This window comes from Canis lupus, chromosome 20, assembly GCF_003254725.2.
Source record: "Canis lupus dingo isolate Sandy chromosome 20, ASM325472v2, whole genome shotgun sequence".
Classification (NCBI taxonomy): Eukaryota; Metazoa; Chordata; class Mammalia; order Carnivora; family Canidae; genus Canis; species Canis lupus.
Window position 1 is genome coordinate 54,080,058 of NC_064262.1, and position 19,509 is coordinate 54,099,566.

General features: G+C 49.7%; 1 protein-coding gene across 1 annotated transcript; it reads right to left on the reverse strand.

Annotated features, from left to right (window-relative positions):
• Positions 1 to 430: 430 nt before the first annotated feature.
• LOC112666367 (caseinolytic mitochondrial matrix peptidase proteolytic subunit) lies at positions 431 to 6,557 on the reverse strand. Its single transcript, XM_025457195.3, has 6 exons — positions 6,306 to 6,557; positions 6,150 to 6,221; positions 5,546 to 5,642; positions 4,468 to 4,655; positions 3,374 to 3,479; positions 431 to 795 (listed from the first exon to the last, which is right to left on the reverse strand). The coding sequence occupies exons 1-6, from the start codon at positions 6,489 to 6,491 to the stop codon at positions 623 to 625; spliced, it is 822 nt and encodes a 273-aa protein (XP_025312980.1). The 5' UTR covers positions 6,492 to 6,557; the 3' UTR covers positions 431 to 622.
• Between the last annotated feature and the right edge of the window lie 12,952 nt (positions 6,558 to 19,509).

Here is a 19,509-nt window from a genome sequence, read left to right on the forward strand (position 1 = left end):
TTCCTGCTTTTTAAGAAACTGTCTAGGGGTGCTGGGTGGCTCAGTTGGTTAAGTGTCTGCCTTGGGCTTGGGTCATGATCCTGGGGTCCTGGTGTCGGGTTCCCTGCTCAGCGGAGAGTCTGTTTTTCCCTCTCCCTCTGCTGCAATTTATGCTCATGCATGCTTTTCTCAAATAAGTAAATCTTAAAAAAAAAGAGAGAGAGAGAGAGAGAGATTACGTTCTTGGAGGGCAGGGATTTTTGTTTTCTTCGAGGTATGAGGTGGCCTCTAGACAGTGCCTGAAATGTTGTATTTGCTCAGTAGAGTTTGCTGAAGTTAGGGCACTGGAGGTGAGAGCCTCGGGGTCAGGCTGAGGGCCGGAGAGGCCTCGTGAAGGGCACGCGCGTGCGGGCCGTGGTGGAGCAGCGAGGGGAGGCGACAGAGATGGGGATCAAAGACTAGAAAGATTTAATTGAAAATCACAGTGTCTACTTCAAGATGCCCGCCCTGAGGGGCACCCCCAAACCCAGAGTTCCTCACGGGGCCCTTCCAGGCTCAGCCGAGGGGCGGGCGGGGCTGCAGCTCCAGTGTCTGGCCTGGTGCCTGGTGTCCCCCGACTCCTCCGGAGGGTGAGGTCCCGCGCTCAGATGCTCGTGGGGGCCGGCTCTGTCGCGGCCACCACGGCCATGGGCTCCTTCTGCACCAGCTCAGGCTCGTCCTCCCCGTCCTGGGGCGGGTGCACCAGAACCTTGTCTAAGATGCCAAACTCCTGGGCCTCCATGGGGCTCATGTAGCGGTCCCTCTCCATGGCCGACTCTGCCGGGGGAAGCAAGAGGCAGGACGCACATGCGTGAGGGCGGACACCTGAGGCCGGGTTTGGGTCCCTGTCCTGCCACTTCTGGGGTAACCCATTCTGCCACGGTGGCCTTCCCCCTTTGGTGCCTCAGTTTCCCCAATCGGTGAAACACCCGTTTCCATTTCTCCTTTTTTACTTGTTACTCATGAATAACATACACCCAGGAAAGGCCCCAGATCGTAAATGGACAGTGTGAGTTCCACACGGAACATGCCCACGTGGCCAGCACCCACATCAAGACACGGGCCGTCCCCACAGCCCTGACCCCCACAGCCCTGCCACAGCCTATGTCCAGTCACTGCCTCCTCCGGCCCAAGAGCAACCATTAGCCTAAAGGTGGCCTAACGGCATAGAGAAGTACACTTCTTTTTGTTTTTATTTAATTTTATTTTTTAATTTTTTTTGGGGGGGGGAGGTTTTATTTATTTATTTATTTATTTATTTATTTATTTATTTAAAAAATAAATTTATTTTTTATTGGTGTTTAATTTGCCAGCACATAGAATAACAGCCAGTGCTCATCCTCTTTTTGTTTTTAAATATGTGGAATCTGGACACCTGGGTAGCTCAGTCGGTTAAGTATCTGCCTTTGGATCGGGGTGTGATCCCGATCTCGATCCTGGGATTGAGCCCCACATCAGGCTCCCTGCTCAGTGGAAAGTCTGCTTCTCCCTCTGCCCCTGCCTGCCGCTCTGCCTACTTGTGCTTTCTCTCTCTCTCTCTCTGTCAAATAAAGAAATAAATCTTTAAATAAATAAATATGTGGAATCGCAGAATATTTATTTACTCCTTTCTCTCACTCAGTAGCATTTCCGAGCTTCAGCCAGGCAGCCGTGTGCCACTGTGGGTGAGTCTCTGGCGCTGCCGTGGACATTCCACAGCGGGATTAAAGCACGAATGCCCCCGTCCTGCTGCTGCCGGGCACCGGGGTGCTTGCCACGGTGGGGCTCTACAGACAGGCTGGCCGTCAGCGTTGCTGTCCGCATCTTTGTTCTTTTTTTTTTTTTTAAGACTTTATTTATTTATTTATTCATAGAGACACAGAGAGAGAGAGGCAGAGACACAGGCAGAGGGAGAAGCAGGCTCCATGCAGAGAGCCTGACGTGGGACCTGATCCAGGGTCTCCAGGATCACGCCCTGGGCTGCAGGCGGCGCTAAACTGCTGCGCCACCAGGGCTGCCCTATCTTTTGTGGACAGAAGCCCTCATTTCTCTTGGCTACACGCTGAGAGGGGTAATGGTGGCAGTTTTGGCCACTCGGAGCCGAGCTGGTAGGTGGCGAGCAGCTTTCCTGGGCGGTTGTACCGTGTTCACTCCCGCCTGCAGTGGGTGAGCGTTCCAGGGACTGCACACTCTCACTGGCATGCAGCGTTGTGTTCTAGATTTTAGCTGTTCTAGTGATTGAAATGGTTCTCACCGAGGCCTTTATCGGCCTTTTCCTAAAAACCAATGACATTATTAAAAAAAAAAAAAAAAAAAGAAAGAAAGAAAAAAAAGATGGGACGCCTCGGTGGCTCAGCGGTTGAGCGTCTGCCTTCAGCAGCTCAGGTCCTGATCCCGGAATCCGGGATCGAGTCCCACATCGGGCTCCCTGCATGGAGCCTGCTTCTCCTTCTGCCTGTGTTTCTGCCTCTTTCTCTGTGTGTGTCTCTCTTGAATAAATAAATACAATTTTTAAATAAATTAAATAAATAAGTAAATAAATAAAAGATACATGGGTGAGGGGTGCTTGGGTAGCACAGTTGGTTAAACGTCTGACTCTTGATTTCTGCCCTGGTTGTGATCTCAGGGTCGTGAGATGGAGCCCTGGGTCAGGCTCCACAGTGAGCGAGGAGTCTGCTTGGGTTTCTCTCTGCCCTTCCCCCAATGTGCTCTCTAAAATAAGTAAGTCTTAAAAATATATATATATATATTTATAATATATATATGCAAATTTTATCTATCTATCTATCTATCTATCTATCTATCTATCTATCTATCTTTGAGCAGTCTTCATGCCCAACGTGGGGCTTGAACTCCGGATCCTGAAATTGAGAGTCACGTGCTCTATCGACTGAGCCGGCCAGGTGCCCCCCTAATGATGTTATTTTTAAATATTATTGCTAAAGATCATGAGCATCTTTTCCTCTATTTCTTTGCCACTTGGAATATTCTTTATTGAGACCCCGTTCAAACCTTTAACTTATTTCGGTGAAGTTTTCATGAAGATTCTGCAAATTGGTCTTTTTAAAGTGCTGAGGACAGGGATTCTCCACTGGGGATGATTCCTGATAATTCAATGGGGACATTGGGTGATGCCTGGAGGCAGTTTGGGAAGGAGGCAGTCACAGATGGAAGGTGCTACTGGCATCCAGTGGGCAGCGGCCAGTGATGCTGCCCCACGTCCCACAGTGGCCAGGACCAAGGATGATCTAGCCCTGAGTGTCAACAGTGCCAAGGTCGAGAGGCCCTGGCTCAGCACGAGGCCTGTCACATATGTGTGTGTTGGTTAAAATAGCGGAGCGCAGCCAGGGCTCTGCCTGGGGCGGGGGGCACTCACCAATCACCTGCAGGCTCTGTTTGGTGTGCTTGGCGTAGATGCCGTAGAGCTGCTTCTTGAGTTTCATGATCTCTTCTGCCTGGATGGCGATGTCTGTGGCTTGGCCCTGGGGGGCAGCCCAAGATGGGTAAGAGGGAAAAGGTCAGAATGAGCCTCAGCCTCTCACAGGGAGGCTGGAGGGTGTGCAGACAGGTGGGGCAGGGCTTCGCAAGTCCCTGCACGTCCTGCTGCATCTTTGCCCCACCCCGAAGACTTCCTGTAATTTTTTAAAAAATATTTTATTTATTCATTTTAGAGAGAGAGCATGCACGCAGAGGGGAGGGGCAGAGGGAGAGGGAGAAGCAGATTCCCCACTGAGCTGGGAGCCCAATGTGGAGCTCGATCCCAGGGCCCTAAGACCATGACCTGAGCCAAAATCAAGAGTCAGATGCTTAACCTACTGAGCCACCCAAATGCCCGAAGGCTTCCTTGTATGAACTGTATTTTCTGCATGTGGAGGTTTGCCCCACCCAGGACAAGTGGATTCCTGGAGAGAGTGAATAGCTCCAGCTCAGGCCTGAGTTTTCACAGGCAAAGTAGCCAAATCCAGAGGATCCAGGGTACACGCCCTCACCACCTCCTCTGTGGGGCTCTCATACTCAGAGCCATTGTCCCCTGCCCCCCCCAGGGCCAGGGTCCCGACAACTAGGTCAGCTCCCACACCCCAGAGCCCGCCGAGATTACTGACACTAGCCAGTCCTGAGCCTGCTGGTCGTGCCTCACTGTTCCTTCCTGCAGAAACCACAGCAAAATCCTTGTCCATTGCTCCCACTCCGTGCCTCCTGAGTGACCCTGGTGCTTCCCATGTGGCCGTGCCTGGAATGGCATGTTCCCCCCCCGCCCCCCCGTCCTGCCCCTTGGGAACTGTAACAAACTGTCTTTCCCATGGGAGTCCTTTCCTGACCTGCTGGCCTTGCTGTACATGCATCATTGTAAAACCTACATTTTCAAACACTGACACTCCTGCATGACTGCCACCCAGTCGGTCCCTCTGTCTAGACACCGTCCCCCCACCCCCCACCCAAAGCAGCCTGCACAGCCGGCAGGGCACTCACCCGAGCGCCCCCCGAGGGCTGGTGGATCATGATGCGGGAGTTGGGAAGCGAGTGGCGCATGCCCGGGGTGCCAGCGGCCAGGAGTAGGGAGCCCATGCTGGCGGCCTGGCCCACGCACCATGTGCAGATGGGGTTCAGGATGTACTGCATCGTGTCGTAGATGGCCAGGCCCGAGGTCACCATGCCTCCTGCAGTGGGGGTGTGTGTGTGTGAGGAGCTGTGCGGGCTCCAACCCCCATCCTTTCCCTAGTGCAGCGCAGGGGCCCTAGGGAGGGCTTGTGTAGAGGCAGCCCTTTTTTTGGTCGGGGGGGGTGAGAGGCAGCCCTTTAAAGCAGGTGTCACCAACACAAATATTTCCAAGGGTAGGGAGGTGACAGAAACAGGTGACACGAACTAAATGGAGGCAGAAAGGGAGACCACTTGCTCCAGAATGAGCTGTTACAACCTGTGCACATGGGCCCAGGGAGACCAGATCTGTCAAAGTTTCAAGAGAAAGTGGAAATCGGGGAGCGTGTGGTGGCCCGAGAGGGAAGCCCTGGAGCCAGCCTGCCCTGGCAGTTTTGTCTGCGTGACCTTGGGCAAGTTACCCAGCCTCTCAGCTACAGTGGCTCCTGGCAGACTGGGGATCGCTGAGCAGTACCTACCACGTGCAGCTGCCATGAGGACAAGATGAGTTCAGTGCCTATAAAATGCTTCAAATCTGGGGCACAGTAAGCACCGTCACGGTGAACTACCCTCTTTTGGGAGAGGGTGGTACAGGTGGTGGCAGCTGCCAATTTTAAAAAGCTGACCGCAGGGTCAGGTTGGTAAAATGTTATGTGTGGGGTCTAAGAGGCAGGCTGGGCTGCCAGTTTGTGAACCTAGATCTAAAAGCAAGGAACAGGCTACTTGTGGAGGTTTCAGGACAGTTTTGGGATTCTGAAGGCAGCTCAGCATCCTTCCTTTCTCCAGAGGGAGAATGTTCCTGATCCAAGTGTGTGTGTGTGTGTGTGTGGGGGGGGGGGGGGGGTCTCTGTCCCCTGAGTCACCTGGAGTGTCCCAGGAAGTGGCCCTGGCACCCGGGGAAGGCTCCGCTCACCCGGGCTGTTGATGTACATGTGGATGGGCTTCTTGTTGCTCTCAGACTGCAGGAACAGCAGCTGGGCGATAACCAGGCTGGCCACGCTGTCATCGATCTGCAAGTAAGCGGGGAGGGTGGGCTGCCCAGCTGGGGGGTGCGGAGCGGGTTAACGGAAGCAATTACAAGCTGGCTGGGGATGAGTCAGGAACAAGGATGGGTGTCAGAGCCCAAGTGAGATGGCAGGGGAGAATTCAGGACCAAGGAGGGGAGGTGCTGAGGTTGGGGCACAGGAAGGGGGGAGTCAGTGGGCTCAGGGCAAGGAAGGGAAGGAGTCAGGAGGGTTGGGGAGACGGATTAGAGCCAGGAATGGGGAGGATCACTGGTGAGGGAGGGAGTCAGAAGTCAGGAAGGGTAAAGCAGAGGGTCTGAGGAGGGGTGGGGGTGGGGCGCTGGGGCCAGAAGAGGGGGCTGAAGGCTTCGGTGCCCAGGAAGTGGGATGTCAGCCTGGGGCCAGAGCAGGCAGGAAAGTCCAGGGGGAGGGGTCAGGAGGTCAAGAGGGCTCGAGGAGGAGGGGCTCGTGGGGTCGGGGCAGGCGCAGGGGAGGACCCCGCGGGGCGCTCACCGGACCCATGACACACACGATGCGCTCCCGCAGCAGCCGCGAGTAGATGTCATAGGCGCGCTCGCCGCGACCCTGGGGCAGAAGGACGGCGGCGAGAGTCAGGGCAGCCCGGAGACCCCGACTCCCGCCCGGGCCGAGTTCCCGCGGCCGCCGTACCGTCTGCTCCACCACGATGGGAATGAGCGGGAGAGCCCGGGCCGCCGTCACGTGCAGGCTCCGCTGCAGCGCCAGGCCGGTCCTGGGCGTCCGCCGCGGGGGGAAGCGGGCGGCAAGGCGAGGCCCCAGCGCGGGGGACCTACCTACCGCCACCCGGGCCCCCCCGACCAATATTCCGGGCCACATCCCGCCGCAGTCCGTCCCGGCTTCCGTCCGATGGCGGAACTACAACTCCCGGCGTGCTTTGCGCCCGTGGCGCATGCTCACTGCCCGCCCACGTCCTGGGAGCTGGGCCGGCGTGCTGAGGGGCGGGGCGGAGGGCGGGGCGGGGCGGAGCCCAAAGGGGGCGGAGCCGGAGGCCCTTCAATGCGGCCGGTTGTAGTTCCCTTCCCAAAGAGCTTGGCTGGCTCAGTCGGTGGGGCGACTGCATCTGGGGGTCATGAGTTCAAGCCCTACGTGGGCTAAAACTTACTTAATAAAAAAAAAAATAAATAAATAAAATAAAATAAAATAAAATAAAATAAAATAAAATAAAATAAAATAAATAAAATAAAATAAAATAAAATAAAATAAAATAAAATAAAATAAATAAAAAAATAAAATAAAATAAATAAAATAAATAAAAAAAATAAAATAAAATAAAATAAAATAAAATAAAATAAAATAAAATAAAATAAAATTGACAGCTGCATTGTACTCACTGGGCTTTCCAACTCGGTGAGACTAACTACTGAGACCTTTCCATTCAGCCATGGACCCCAGGTTGTGGGAGCCCAAGGATGGGTGTTGCTGACTCCGGCTGGGAGATGGGTGTGAAAAGGTTTCCTAGGAAGAGTGTGTATTGGGACTGGATTTTTAAGGATGGATAGGAGTTCGTTAGCTGGAGATAGACGTTCCTGGGAGGAGAAAGAATAGGCAAAGGGATGGAAGTAGGAAGGTTCCTGGAAATGTTTGGGACCTCTCTTTTCCTCCAGATCAGCTCAAATGCTGCCTTCCTACAGTGTCCCCAGAGCCTAGAACGGTGCCTGGCACGCAAATAGGTGCTTATCAATGACGCTTTGAACCAAGAGGTGATAAGGGAGGAAGGTTAAGAGCTGAGAGCTTTAGAGGCAGCTGCCCCACCTGCCAAGCTGGCTCAATCCATGACGTGCTGTGTAATCTTAGGTGCGCTGTTTAACCTCTCTGAGCCCAAAGTTTCTCATCTGGAAGATGGCATTGATCAAACCAATCTCACAGGGAAGGATTTAAAGAGACCTGCTGAAGCAGCATACTGAAGTCACCCGAGTTCAGATTTGCACTCCATTACTTACTAGCTGTGTGTCGCTGAGCCTCAGTTTTCCATCTGTAAAAAGGGATAATGATAACATGCATCTGAGGGCTGCTGTCAGGGTCTCAGAATGGGGCCTGACACACAGTAAGGGCTCAGTTTGTATTAGCTGCTGATGGGTTTTAATTATTTGATTGTGTTAGCCGGGAACCACAGGGGTCCAAGAAGTCCTCCCTTCGTCCTTTTGAGTTGGGCTTTGACGGATAGATAGGAGTTCACCAGGCAGACAGAGCCTAAATGCTGGACCCTAACAATGATGCTGGGTTCCCTAGATAAGGGTAGTTTTTGTATCCCTGGAATCGCAGGGGACCCCAGTCTGACGGCAGGAGAGAGCAGGACACAGACACTCCCGCCTTATGGAATCAGGGCAGCATGGAGAGAAAGACCTGGAAGCAGAAGAACTTGGAGGAGGCCTTGGAGGCACCCCTGAAAGAAGGCCTAGACCTAGGCCTCGGTGACAGGGGCTGGGGGTGAGGGGAGCCTGTGTGGGGGAACAGGGAGTGGCATTGCCCGGGGTAGGGGGGGGCTGTGGAGGTAGGTGGGCAGCGTGGGCGGTCCCAGTTTCTGCTGTGAGTCAGGTGGGTGGCCCTGCCCAGCCGGTTCCCCTATTGCCCAAGCTCCCTGCCCTGCCCCGGAGGGAGAAGGGTGGGCCTGTCAGGTGCCACAGCCCCTGCAGTCCCTCCCCCGACACTCCCCCGCTCCCCCTGACCTCACCGCCTCCCTTTGTTTCACCTGCTTTACTGTCCATAGTTCAACTACTTCTCCCCTCCTCCGTCCACAGCGGTTACTGCTTCATACAGCAGCCTGAGAAAGCTCATCGCGTCACAGCCCTCCCTTGCCTAACGCCCTCCCCTTGGCTCCCCGTCCCCCACACTGACCTCTTCCCTCACCTCCTTCCACCCACTTTCCCCACTTGGCTCCAGCCGTGACACTGGCCAGCTCGCTGTTCCTCAAAGGTGCCAAGCCCCATCCAGGCACCTGGGCTCCGCTTGCGTCCTCTTCCTGCATCTATTCCCTTCCAGACATAGACACCACCCCTCGAATGTCACCTCTTTAGAGAAGGCTTCCCTGATCCCCCTTTTTAATATCCCAGGCACATTCTGGAACCTTCGCCTTGTTTAAATTGGCTGTCCAAAACAGTGGCGTCAAGTCACTTGTTTTCTCCTTTATCATCTGTGGAACGTGAGCTCCTGGAAGCCAGGGGTCTTATTCAGCCCTGTGGTCCTCGGGATGGCATTTGTCAAGCCTTTTTGACTGGGACTCACAAGGAGACGTACAGCTGACGTAGAGTCTGAGTACACAAAAGTACACACGCTTCATGAAATGATATTTGTCTTTACTCTGAGCAGTGCCTTCCAATGTTTTCTATTCTGTTTTTTCTTCTATTCTGTTTCATCTACGTTGGGGTTTCTCAGCCTTGGGACCATCGAAATTCGACGTTGGATGATTCTTTGTGTGGGGAAGGCCACCCTGGTATTGCGCCGTGTTGAGCAGCATCCCTGGGCTCGACCCACTAGATGCCGGTAGCGCTCCCACATCGTAGCAGTCAGAAATGTCTCAGACGTTGCCAAGTGTCCTCTGGGGGGAAGAGTTGCTCATAGTTGAAAAATCACTGACTTAAATTTTTTTTTTTTGGGGGGGGATCCCTGGGTGGCGCAGCGGTTTAGCGCCTGCCTTTGGCCCAGGGCGCGATCCTGGAGACCCGGGTCCCACGTCGGGCTCCCGGTGCATGGAGCCTGCTTCTCCCTCTGCCTATGTCTCTGCCTATGTCTCTGCCTCTCTCTCTCTCTCTGTGACTATCATAAGTAAATAAAAATTAAAAAAAAATAACTGATTTAAATTAAAGTGGTGGGGCCCTGGCTCAGTGGAAGAAGCTTCGACTCTTGGTTTGGCTTCAGGTCATGACCTCAGGGTTGTGAGACTGGAGCCTGGAGGGGGCTCCTTGCTCACCAGCAAGTCAGCTTCCCCTCTCCAAGCCCCTCTCCCCCACTTCTGCATGTGTGTGCTCTCTCTCAATCTCTCTCTCAAATAAATAAATAAATAAATAAATAAATAAATAAATAAATTTTAAAAATAGAGAGTGACCTGAAATGGAAAATCAAAAGCAACTTTTGAATAGTATCTGGCACCTTGTAGGCACTCAGGTACTTAATGGGTACCTTCTTCCTCCAACTTTGTTGGGCAGTATGATCTCAGTGAACAAATCCATGTAATTAGGTGGCAGGGAGAGGGAATATTTTGACCCTTGGCTATAAAATCAGTCCATCTTAGGTGATTACTCTGTTGTCAGAGAGAAGCTCTGATCATTGTTACCGGTTCTCAGATGTCTGCAGAACAGTCCTGTTGACATGGATAGAAATTGAAAATTAAGAGAAGAAATGGAAAACCAAGGACTGAAGAGGCTGTGGGCAGATGGACACTCCCGTCAACAGCTCACAGATGTCGCTACAACTTCTCTGGAAATGAAGTTGACCCCACATTTCAGAGTCACACAGTCTACTTCTAGTTACTCCCATTTAGGAAATGATCTAAGGTGAGTACCAAGAGTTGGCCATAAGGCTGTTCGTGGCAGAGCTGTTTCTAGGCTGTTATAACTGTTGTTTCAGGTAGCGAGTGCTGCGTAACAAATCATCCCACACACCTAGGGGTTTCAAACAGCCACAGCTTATTATGTCTCACACTTGGGGAATCTGGCCTGGGATCCTGTGGTTCTTCTGCACGTGGAGTTTGCTGGGGCTGGAAAATCCACCGTGAACATTCTGTGGTCACATGTTAGGAGCCTCACCTCAGCTGTGTGGGCATCTCTCTCCCTCCACGTGGCTGCTTGGGCTTCCTCGAGTATGGTGGTCTTCACATCTCCCATGACAACTGGCTCCCAAGAGAGAGGAGGCAGACTTGTCTTTTTCTTTCTTTCTTTCTTTCTTTCTTTCTTTCTTTCTTTCTTTCTTTCTTTCTTTCTTTCTTTCTTTCTTTTTTAAAGATTTTATTGATTTATTCATGAGAGACACAGAGAGAGAGGCAGAGACACAGGCGGAGGGAGAAGCGGGCTCCATGCAGGGGGATGTGGGACACGATCCCAGGACCCCAGCGTCCCACTACATGCCTTCTTAAAAGCTTGGCCTGCAAGTTGCACAGCACCTCCTTGTCACATTCTGTCAGTCAAAGCAAGCCACGTGGCCCGACCAAGATTCACGGGGAGGAAAAGGGGTGTGGGGTGTGGCAGGGGCACCCAGGATGGAAAGAATGAATGGTGGTCGTCTGCCACACTTATGCCAGCAAAGAATTGGAAATAAGTGTCCAAAAAAGAGGGAACTGATGAAATCATTAACAATTTTAAATTGAAAAAAATCAAAAATTCTAAATGAAAAAAATATGATCAAGTATTGATATTGTGGAATATTACTGGTATTTACTGATTGCCTACGCGGACGCAGGGTTTATTAGTTAGGTATGACTGTGGTGGAGGGTAACCCCAAAGTGCCAGTGACTTAGACAAGATAGGCATGTCTTTCTCTCCAAGTAACAGCCTGGAGGTTGGCACCCAAGGTGGGCAGGGTGGCTCTGTACCATGACGTCTCCAGAGGCTTTCTCCTTCTGACCCACACCTTAGCCATTTCTAGGGTCTTCAGAATCCAAAATGAGGCTTCTGCCGGCGCATTTCCATCCCAAGAAGCTGGATGGAGGCAGAGAAAGAAGAAGAGGCAAAGGGTGTGTGCCAGCCAGTCTTGAAAGATGGCTACTGCCAACCTCTCTGCTTTTTTTGGCCATATAGCATTCCATCCCGTGCGCGTGTGTGTGTGTGTGTGTTAAATATATATATTTAACCATTTCCTTGTTGGTGAATGTCTTCATTGTGATGAAATATTTTTTTTTCTCTTATCAGATTTATCTTTTAAAGAGACTCCCTGCGTTGGAGAGCCCTTGACCTCAGCCATCTACGCTTGTCTTTATCTATCTACACCCCCTAATAATCTCCTTTGATCTCTTGGCCTTAAGTACCTGCATATCTGATGCTTCCCAGGTTGGTGTCTCCCACTCAGATATCTCTCCCCAGCTCCAGACTTCCCTCCCTCCCATCTCCCCAGGGACTTAGGCACCAAAATGAACGTGGTTGAGAGGAATCGCTGATCTTCTTTCCCACACCAAAGTATTGCTGTTTGCACCCTTCCATTTGCTTGTACTAAAGAAAAAAAATTGGAGTCATGCTTCCTTTCTCCCTCTTCATGGCACTGAAATGAGTTGGCTAATCCAGCAGGCTGAGCCCTGCAGGTTCCCCCAGAGCTCAGCATCTACCACCCACCAGTGCAGGCTGCCTCCCTGGCTTGAGGCGCCACCACCTCTTGCCTTGACACTTGGAGTCACCTCCTCCCATTTCTCCCAGCTTCCAGCCCCGCTCCCTTGTAAACTAGTCTCCCTTCAGTGACCCGAGGAATGCTTTTAAAGCTTAAGTGAGCTCATGTCATCCTTCTTAGAACCCTCCTGTGAGTCCCTGATCCACTCAGCTCAAAGGCCTAATAATAGTCCACGGCGCTCTATGCAGTCTGATAGATGCCCTCTCCTGCCCCGTGCCCATCTGGCTTCACCTCCTCCGTCTCTCCTCCTTGCTCACTCCACTGCAGCCACACTAGTCCCCCCACTGTTCCTCTAACTCATCAGACACACGCTGGCCTCAGGGCCTTTGCACTGGCTGTGCCCTCTGCCTGGAATGCTCTTCTCTCACGTCCTCATGGCTCCCTCCCCGTCTCCATTAAGCCCATGCTCATTGTCATCTCCTGACACCCCTATTTATTGTTTTAAAAGATTTTATTTATTTATTCATGAGACACACAGAGAGAGAGAGAGAGAGAGAGAGAGAGGCAGAGACACAGGCAGAGGGAGAAGCAGGCTCCATGCAGGGAGCCCGATGTGGGACTCGATCCTGGGATTACTGGATCATGCCCTGAGCCAAAGGCAGACCTTAACCACTGAGCCACCAGGCATTTCTGACTTTAAAACTGAAGCTCACCCTCAGCTCTCAGTGTACCTTATCCCTTTTCTTTTTTTTATTTATTTATTTATTTATGATAGTCACAGAGAGAGAGAGAAAGAGGCAGAGACACAGGCAGAGGGAGAAGCAGGCTCCATGCACCGGGAGCCCGATGTGGGATTCGATCCCGAGTCTCCAGGATCGCGCCCTGGGCCAAAGGCAGGCGCCAAACCGCTGCGCCACCCAGGGATCCCCCTTATCCCTTTTCTATGCTTTGTTTTCTTGGTATGCAATTTATTAGCATAGCATTTCCCTACTCAAAGTATGCTTTATGGACCAGCAGTAGCAGCAACATCACCTGGATCGTATTAAAAATGCAGACTGTTGGGGCACCCGGCTGGCTCAGTCGGTAGAGCATGCAACTCTTTTTTTTTTTTTTTTTTTTAAGATTTTATTTATTTATTCATGAGAGACACAGAGAGTCAGAGACACAGGCAGAGGGAGAAGCAGGCTCCTTCCAGGGAACCCCGATGCGGGACCCAATCCCCGGACTCCATGATCATGCCCTGAGCCAAAGGCAGACGCTCAACTGCTGAGCCACCCAGGCATCCCATAGAGCATGAGAACTCTTGATCTCAGGATTGTGAGTCTGAACAGTGTCTGGCACATAGTAAGTTCCTGGTAAACATTTATTGAATCAATGAAGGAATGGCTAATGGGTAGAGAATAGGTTTTATGAGCCAATGATGCAGGCAGACGTGCCAGTCAGTGTTGTTGGTTGAAGGCAACAGAAATTGTCTAAAGCAGAGAGAAAATCTTGCAGATACTAGAGATTTCCAGTATGGGTGGCAGTCCTGAATATCCACTTGGAAAAAATAGGCAGAAGGTTTCAGGGATGCCTGGGTGGCTCAGCAGTTGAGCGTCAGCCTTCGGCTCAGGGCATGATCCTGGGGTCCTGGGATCCAGTCCCACATCAGGCTCCTTGTGAGGAGCCTGCTTCTCCCTCTGCCTGTGTCTCTGCCTCTCTCTCTGTATTTTTTTTTTTTTTTTTGAAAGAAGGTTTCAGAGACTGAGCATTAGGGAAAATTTATCTCGGAGGTCACAGTTGCCTCTGGACACCACTGCCACCATGATGGACACTGCTACAGGCAATGAAGTTCCCACTCCCAAAGAAATGATTGGATGTTGGAAAACAAAACAAAGAAGCAAACAAACCAATAAAATAAAAAAGACGTGACAGTCGTCTTCCAAAAACGGAGACCAGTGATGGGGTAGATGTAGCCATTCAGAAGAGAGATGTGGAGGCAGCCTGTGGGAGGTAGAGTCTAGAGGAGGAGATGGATTTGTGAAGTGTTTAGGAGATAGAACAGAGCTTGCAGACTGCAGGATAAATTGTTTTCTAAAGGTCATGCTTCTCCTTTGTAGCAGTTACATAATAAATTACCCCATAATTTAGTGGCTTAGAACAATAGCAATAGCATTGAACATTATCAATAACAATACACATTATCTCATGCAATTTCTGTGGATCAGGAATCTAGGGGAGCTTGGCTTGGGGTCTTTCAGAAAGGTGATGTTAAAAATGTCAGACAGAGTTGTAGTCCTACCCAAAGGCTCAACTCGAGCGGAAGGATCCACTTCTAAGATTGCTCATTCACGGGGCTACCAAGTTGGATGCTGGACAAATTGGATGTCTAGCCATCATCAGCAGGCCTCAGTTCTTCCCCGTGTGGACTTCTTGATTAATTGAGTGTCCTTGCAACGTGGCGGCTGGCTTCCTTCTAGAACAAATGATCTAAGAGAGCAAAGTGGAAGCTATAATAGCGTAAACAACCTGGTTTTGGCAGTCACACATTGTCACTTCCACGTTATTCTTTTTTTAAAAAATTTATTCGTGATAGACAGACAGACAGACAGAGAGAGAGAGAGAGGCAGAGACACAGGCAGAGGGAGAAGCAGGCTCCATGCAGGGAGCCCAACGTGGGACTCGATCCCGGGACTCCAGGATCGCGCCCTGGGCCAAAGGCAGGCGCTAGGCCGCTGAGCCACCCAGGGATCTCCCTATCACTTCCACATTATTCTAATGGTCACTCATGGTTCAGTGTGGGCAGGGGACTCTGCAAGGGGATGATTTCAAGAGGTGAGCATCAGGGACGCCTGGGTGGCTAAGTGGTTGAGCATTTGCCTTCAGCTCAAGGTGTGATCCCAGAGTTCTGGGATCAAGTCCCACATCGGGCTCCCTGTGGGGAGCCTGATTCTCTGTCTCCCCATGTCTCTGTCTCTCTCTGTGTGTCTCTCATAAAGAAATAAATAAAATCTTTTTTTTTTTAAAGAGGTGAGCATTACTGGAGGGTGGTCATCGCACCCCTCTACCCAGGGATTACATTTCCCAGCATCCCTTGCATCTGAGGAGCCATATGATGAGTTTTCATTAATGGACCCTGCAAAGAAATGATGTGTGACACTTCTAAGCCAAGGAGCTTAAGTAGCAGGTGTGACTTCACTCTTATTCTCCTCCCACCAGCCCTCGCAGCTGAGTGCAGTGGCCTGATAAAATTGATGGAACCGTAGAAGGAGCCTAGGAAGGGAGCCACCTGCCAGTTAGGATGATTCCTTTTGGATTTGGATGAGTGAACAACACATTCCATCATATTTGAGTCATTAAACATTTTAAGATTTGTTCATTGCAGCAGCTAGCATTACCCAACTAATTCAGGAATGGATTGCATATGAATACCTGAACTCATTTATATTGTTGAATAAGGTTCACAGATTTCTGGCTAGAGCCATTGGATACATAAAGGTGCCTTTTACTGAGATAGAGATAGAATTTTGGGAGAAGATAATGAGCCAGTTTGGGGCAGGGTTTCCCTACTTTGGTAGTATTTTTTTTATTCTTTTTTTATTTCTTTTATTTTTATTCATTCATTTATTTATATTTTACTTTGGCAGTACTGACATTTAGGGTTGGATAGTTCTATTTTGTCTGGGGCCATCCTGTGCATTGTAGCCCAGTAGTTCAGTAGCATCCCTGACCTCTATCCACTAGATGCCAGTAGTATCTCCCAATCATGTCAACTAAGAATGTCTCTAGACATTGCCCAGTGTCTCCAGTTGAGAGCCAGAGGGTTATGATCTAGGGAGTTGGGACCCAAGTGGAGATTTCCAGGAAACTGATGATTCTGTCATTCTGGCACCCAGGGAGCAGGGAGCAGGTGAGGCCTTCCCTCCATAACCCTGCCCCAGGAGTGGGTTGTAGTGAAAGGAGGCCAAGGAGGCCCTGCCAGCCAGAGAAGTAGGAGAGGAGCCCGGGGGAAGCAGTCACAGGTTCAGGGAAGACAATGCATCAAGCAGAAGAGCAAGTCTGGCAGGGGTGTAGGCTGTTGAGATCTGCCGTCAGTGTCAGAAGCATCAAATGCTTTTGGGAGCCATTTTAGTGGAGAAGGGAGTCATTTAAAGGGGATTTCACCAATAAATATGATGTTGTACATTCATTTTCATTGACATGAAAAGGGTTCCATGGTGTCATTTTTAAAAATTTTTTTTAAATTTATTTATGAAAGTCACAGAGAGAGAGAGAGAGAGAGAGAGAGAGAGGCAGAGACACAGGCAGAGGGAGAAGCAGGCTCCATACACTGGGAGCCCGACGTGGGATTCGATCCCAGGTCTCCAGGATCGCAGGTGCTAAACCGCTGCGCCACCCAGGGTTCCCCATGGTGTCATTTTTTAAAAAAGATTTTATTTATTTATTCATGAGAGACACACAGAGAAAGGCAGAGACACAGGCAGAGGAAGGGAGCTTGGTGCAGTACTTGATCCTGGGACCCCATGATCACACCCTGAGCTAAAGGCAGACGCTCAACCACTGAGCCACCCAGGCATCGCCAAAAATTATTGGAGTATAAGATACACCCAGTAAAGTTCATACATCTTAACTCAATGATTTTTTTTATATGAGTGTACAGCTGTGTAACCAACACCCTGTTCAAGATCTAGAAAGTTCCTTCATGCCCCTTCTCAGTCAGAATAGCCTGGATACTCTAAATTACCACCATTTTTATTCCCTTCATATAATATCTAAGAGGGAAAATAAGCAGGTAATTAGATAATGTAGACTCTGTAATTCAAAGGCCCTGTAGAGTGCTAGTCCCCTCCCTTCTCTTTCTGTGTCCATCTTGTTTTATTTTTATTTTTTTCCATCTTGTTTTAAAGTCCACTCTATTGAAGTAAAATGTTTGTGTAAGAAAATATGTCCATTTTTAGTGTACGGTTTGATGAATTTTGACCCAACCGTGTGACAACTACCACAGTCAAGATAGAGAACATTTCCGTGACCCCCCCCAAAGATCCCTTGGGTCCTTTTGCAATCAATCCCCCTGCCATCTCATCCCCAGTCATTGGTCCAATTTTCCATCAGTCTAGTTTAGATTTCCCTTAACTAGAATTTCATATAAATGGAATCATGTAGTATATAATCTTTGGTGATGGGCTTCTTTCATTCACCATAATGTTGTTTTTTATTTTATTATTATTATTATTATTTTGCTTTAAAGATTTTACCTATTTATTCATGAGAGACACACAGAGAGAGGCAGAGAAATAGGCAGAGGGAGAAGCAGGCTCCCTGCGGGGAGCCCAACGTGGGACTTGATCCCAGGACCCCGGGATCACGACCTGAGCCAAAGGCAGATGCTCAACCACTGAGCCACCCAGGCGCCCCACCATATTGTTTTAAAATTCACTGCGCTGCTGCGTATATGCAGTCATTTGTTCGTTTCCACTACCGAGTAATATTCCATTGTATGGATGTGCTAGAATTTATCCATTCACCAGATGATGAGCATTTGGGTTGTTTCCGGTTTGGGGCTATTATAAGTGAAGTTGCTCTGAACATTTGTGTACAAGGCTTTGTGTGGGCATACATTTTTGCTTCTCTTGGGTAAATATCAAGTGGAATGGCTGGGTCAGTTTTTGAAAAAAACTGCCAATCATTTCCCAAAGTGGTTCAACCATTTTACACTCCCACCAGTGATGTATGAGAGTTCTAGTTACTCCACGTCCTCAATGTCACTTTCTGCAGACAGGTTTTTGTTTTAAAATCTTAGTTCATTCAACAGGTGTGTAGTGGTATATCCTTGTGGGTTTTTTAAAATTTATTTTATTTTATTATTATTATTATTTTTTATCCCTGTGGTTTTAATGCTCGCTTCCCTGATGACTAATGATGTTAGGCATCTTTTCATGTGCCCTTTGGCCATCTCTGTATCTTCTTTTGTGAAGTGTCTTTTCTGAACCGTTTCCTCATTTGTCTTCTTATTACTGAGTTGCAAGAATTCTTTGTGTATTCTGGCAATAAGCCCTTCGTGAGATTTAAGTATTCTGAATATCTTCTTCTAGTTAATGGTATGCCTTTTCATTTTTTTAGTAGTCCTCCTGAAACCTTGAAATGTTTCAATTGTGCCCTCAGAAAATCACGATCCTTCCTAAGCAAAATCCCCTGTATTCTCAACCTCTTGACAAAGCATCCTCTTTACCTTCTCCCCCCAGCAGAAGTTTGGCTCTCCCCCAAGACTGCGTGCTTTTGGGCCATGGCTGTTTTCTCTTCCAGCTCCTTGCACTCTTGTGCCCCTTGAGATGAGGTAGGCATCCTTCTTCCATCGTGGCTTCTAACTCTTCTCTGAAACTCTGCAGCTTTGAATCTCAGGTCATTAAACAATACCCACAGCTTGTTTATCTTGCTTGTTTATCTATCGGCCTCAGGTCGTGTCCTCTCATCCTTTCACTATTTTATGTCCTATTTTATGTTCCTTTCTTGAACGCTTCTCTGGGCATAATTCTTAGTGACTTTGGTATCCACATAGACCATGGTTTCCCAACCTCGGCAATACTGACACTTGCGGCCAGGCCATTCTCGGTTGTGGGGTCTCCCCTGTGTACTGTAGGATGTTGAGCAGCATCTCTGGCCTCCACCCACTTGATGCTAGTAGAACCACTCCCCAACACCACCACCAAGTTGTGACAACCAAAAATGTCTCCAGACATGGCCAACAGTCCGCTGGAGGCAGAATTGCTCTTGGTTGAGAACCACTGAGGTTGATGATCCTTCTGGGTATGTGACTTTCAATTCCCTCTACTCTTCTCTCCTTGTCACCTTGTCCTCCACTCTATCCCAGCCCACCTCTCATGTTCTTATTTTAGATCTTGTCATTTCCAAAAACTGCATCACTTTCCATGTTCTCATGCACCCTACTCACCAACCCACACTTCTTTTTTCTTTCTAGCTCATTCTATTTGGTATTTCTTTCTGAACAATCCTTTAGCTCTGCCAGAATCTATAATCTATGAACAACCCTCCCTTTCCCTGTCCCCTCACTCAGTTGAGAGCCATGGGCTGTCATTACAATCACTCCTTGACATATATCCTAAACTCCCTCATCTGCCTCTTCCTTCATCACATTTACATGGTCAGACAGCCCGATTAAAGCCAGCCCCTCATCTACTCCTCACTCGAACCTGGGAAGCCTCATACACTGCCATGATGACTGGCCTCCCTTGAGATTTTTGACCACCAATCTGCTGCCCAGTGACCCTACAACATACCCTTGTCCATTCACTCATCTACTCTCTCGTATGGTAATGCCCCGCCTTTCCTTCTCCCCTCATGCTTCCCCTTCCTCCCAGCTCTCAGTTCTTGGCCTTGCCTTCTATCTTCACAAAAACAAAGCCATGAAAGGTGACTTCCAGGGCAGCCCGAGTGGCCCAGTGGTTTAATGCCGCCTTCAGCCCAGGTCGTTATCCTGGAGACCCAGGATCGAGTCCCACATCAGGCTCCCTCCATGGAGCCTGTTTCTCCCTCTGCCTGTGTCTCTGCCTCTCTCTCTGTCTCTGTGTGTTTCTCATGAATAAATAAA

What these genes read in the sequence shown, in the direction of transcription:
- LOC112666367 (XM_025457195.3), bottom strand. Translation starts at nt 6,491, where the DNA reads ATGTGGCCCGGAATATTGGTCGGGGGGGCCCGGGTGGCGGTAGGTAGG. An exon ending in TCGTGTGTGTCATGGGTCCG is followed by an intron (nt 5,643 to 6,149) that starts GTGAGCGCCCCG and finishes GCTTACTTGCAG; the next exon opens with ATCGATGACAGCGTGGCCAG. An exon ending in ACAGAGCCTGCAGGTGATTG is followed by an intron (nt 796 to 3,373) that starts GTGAGTGCCCCC and finishes TTCCCCCGGCAG; the next exon opens with AGTCGGCCATGGAGAGGGAC.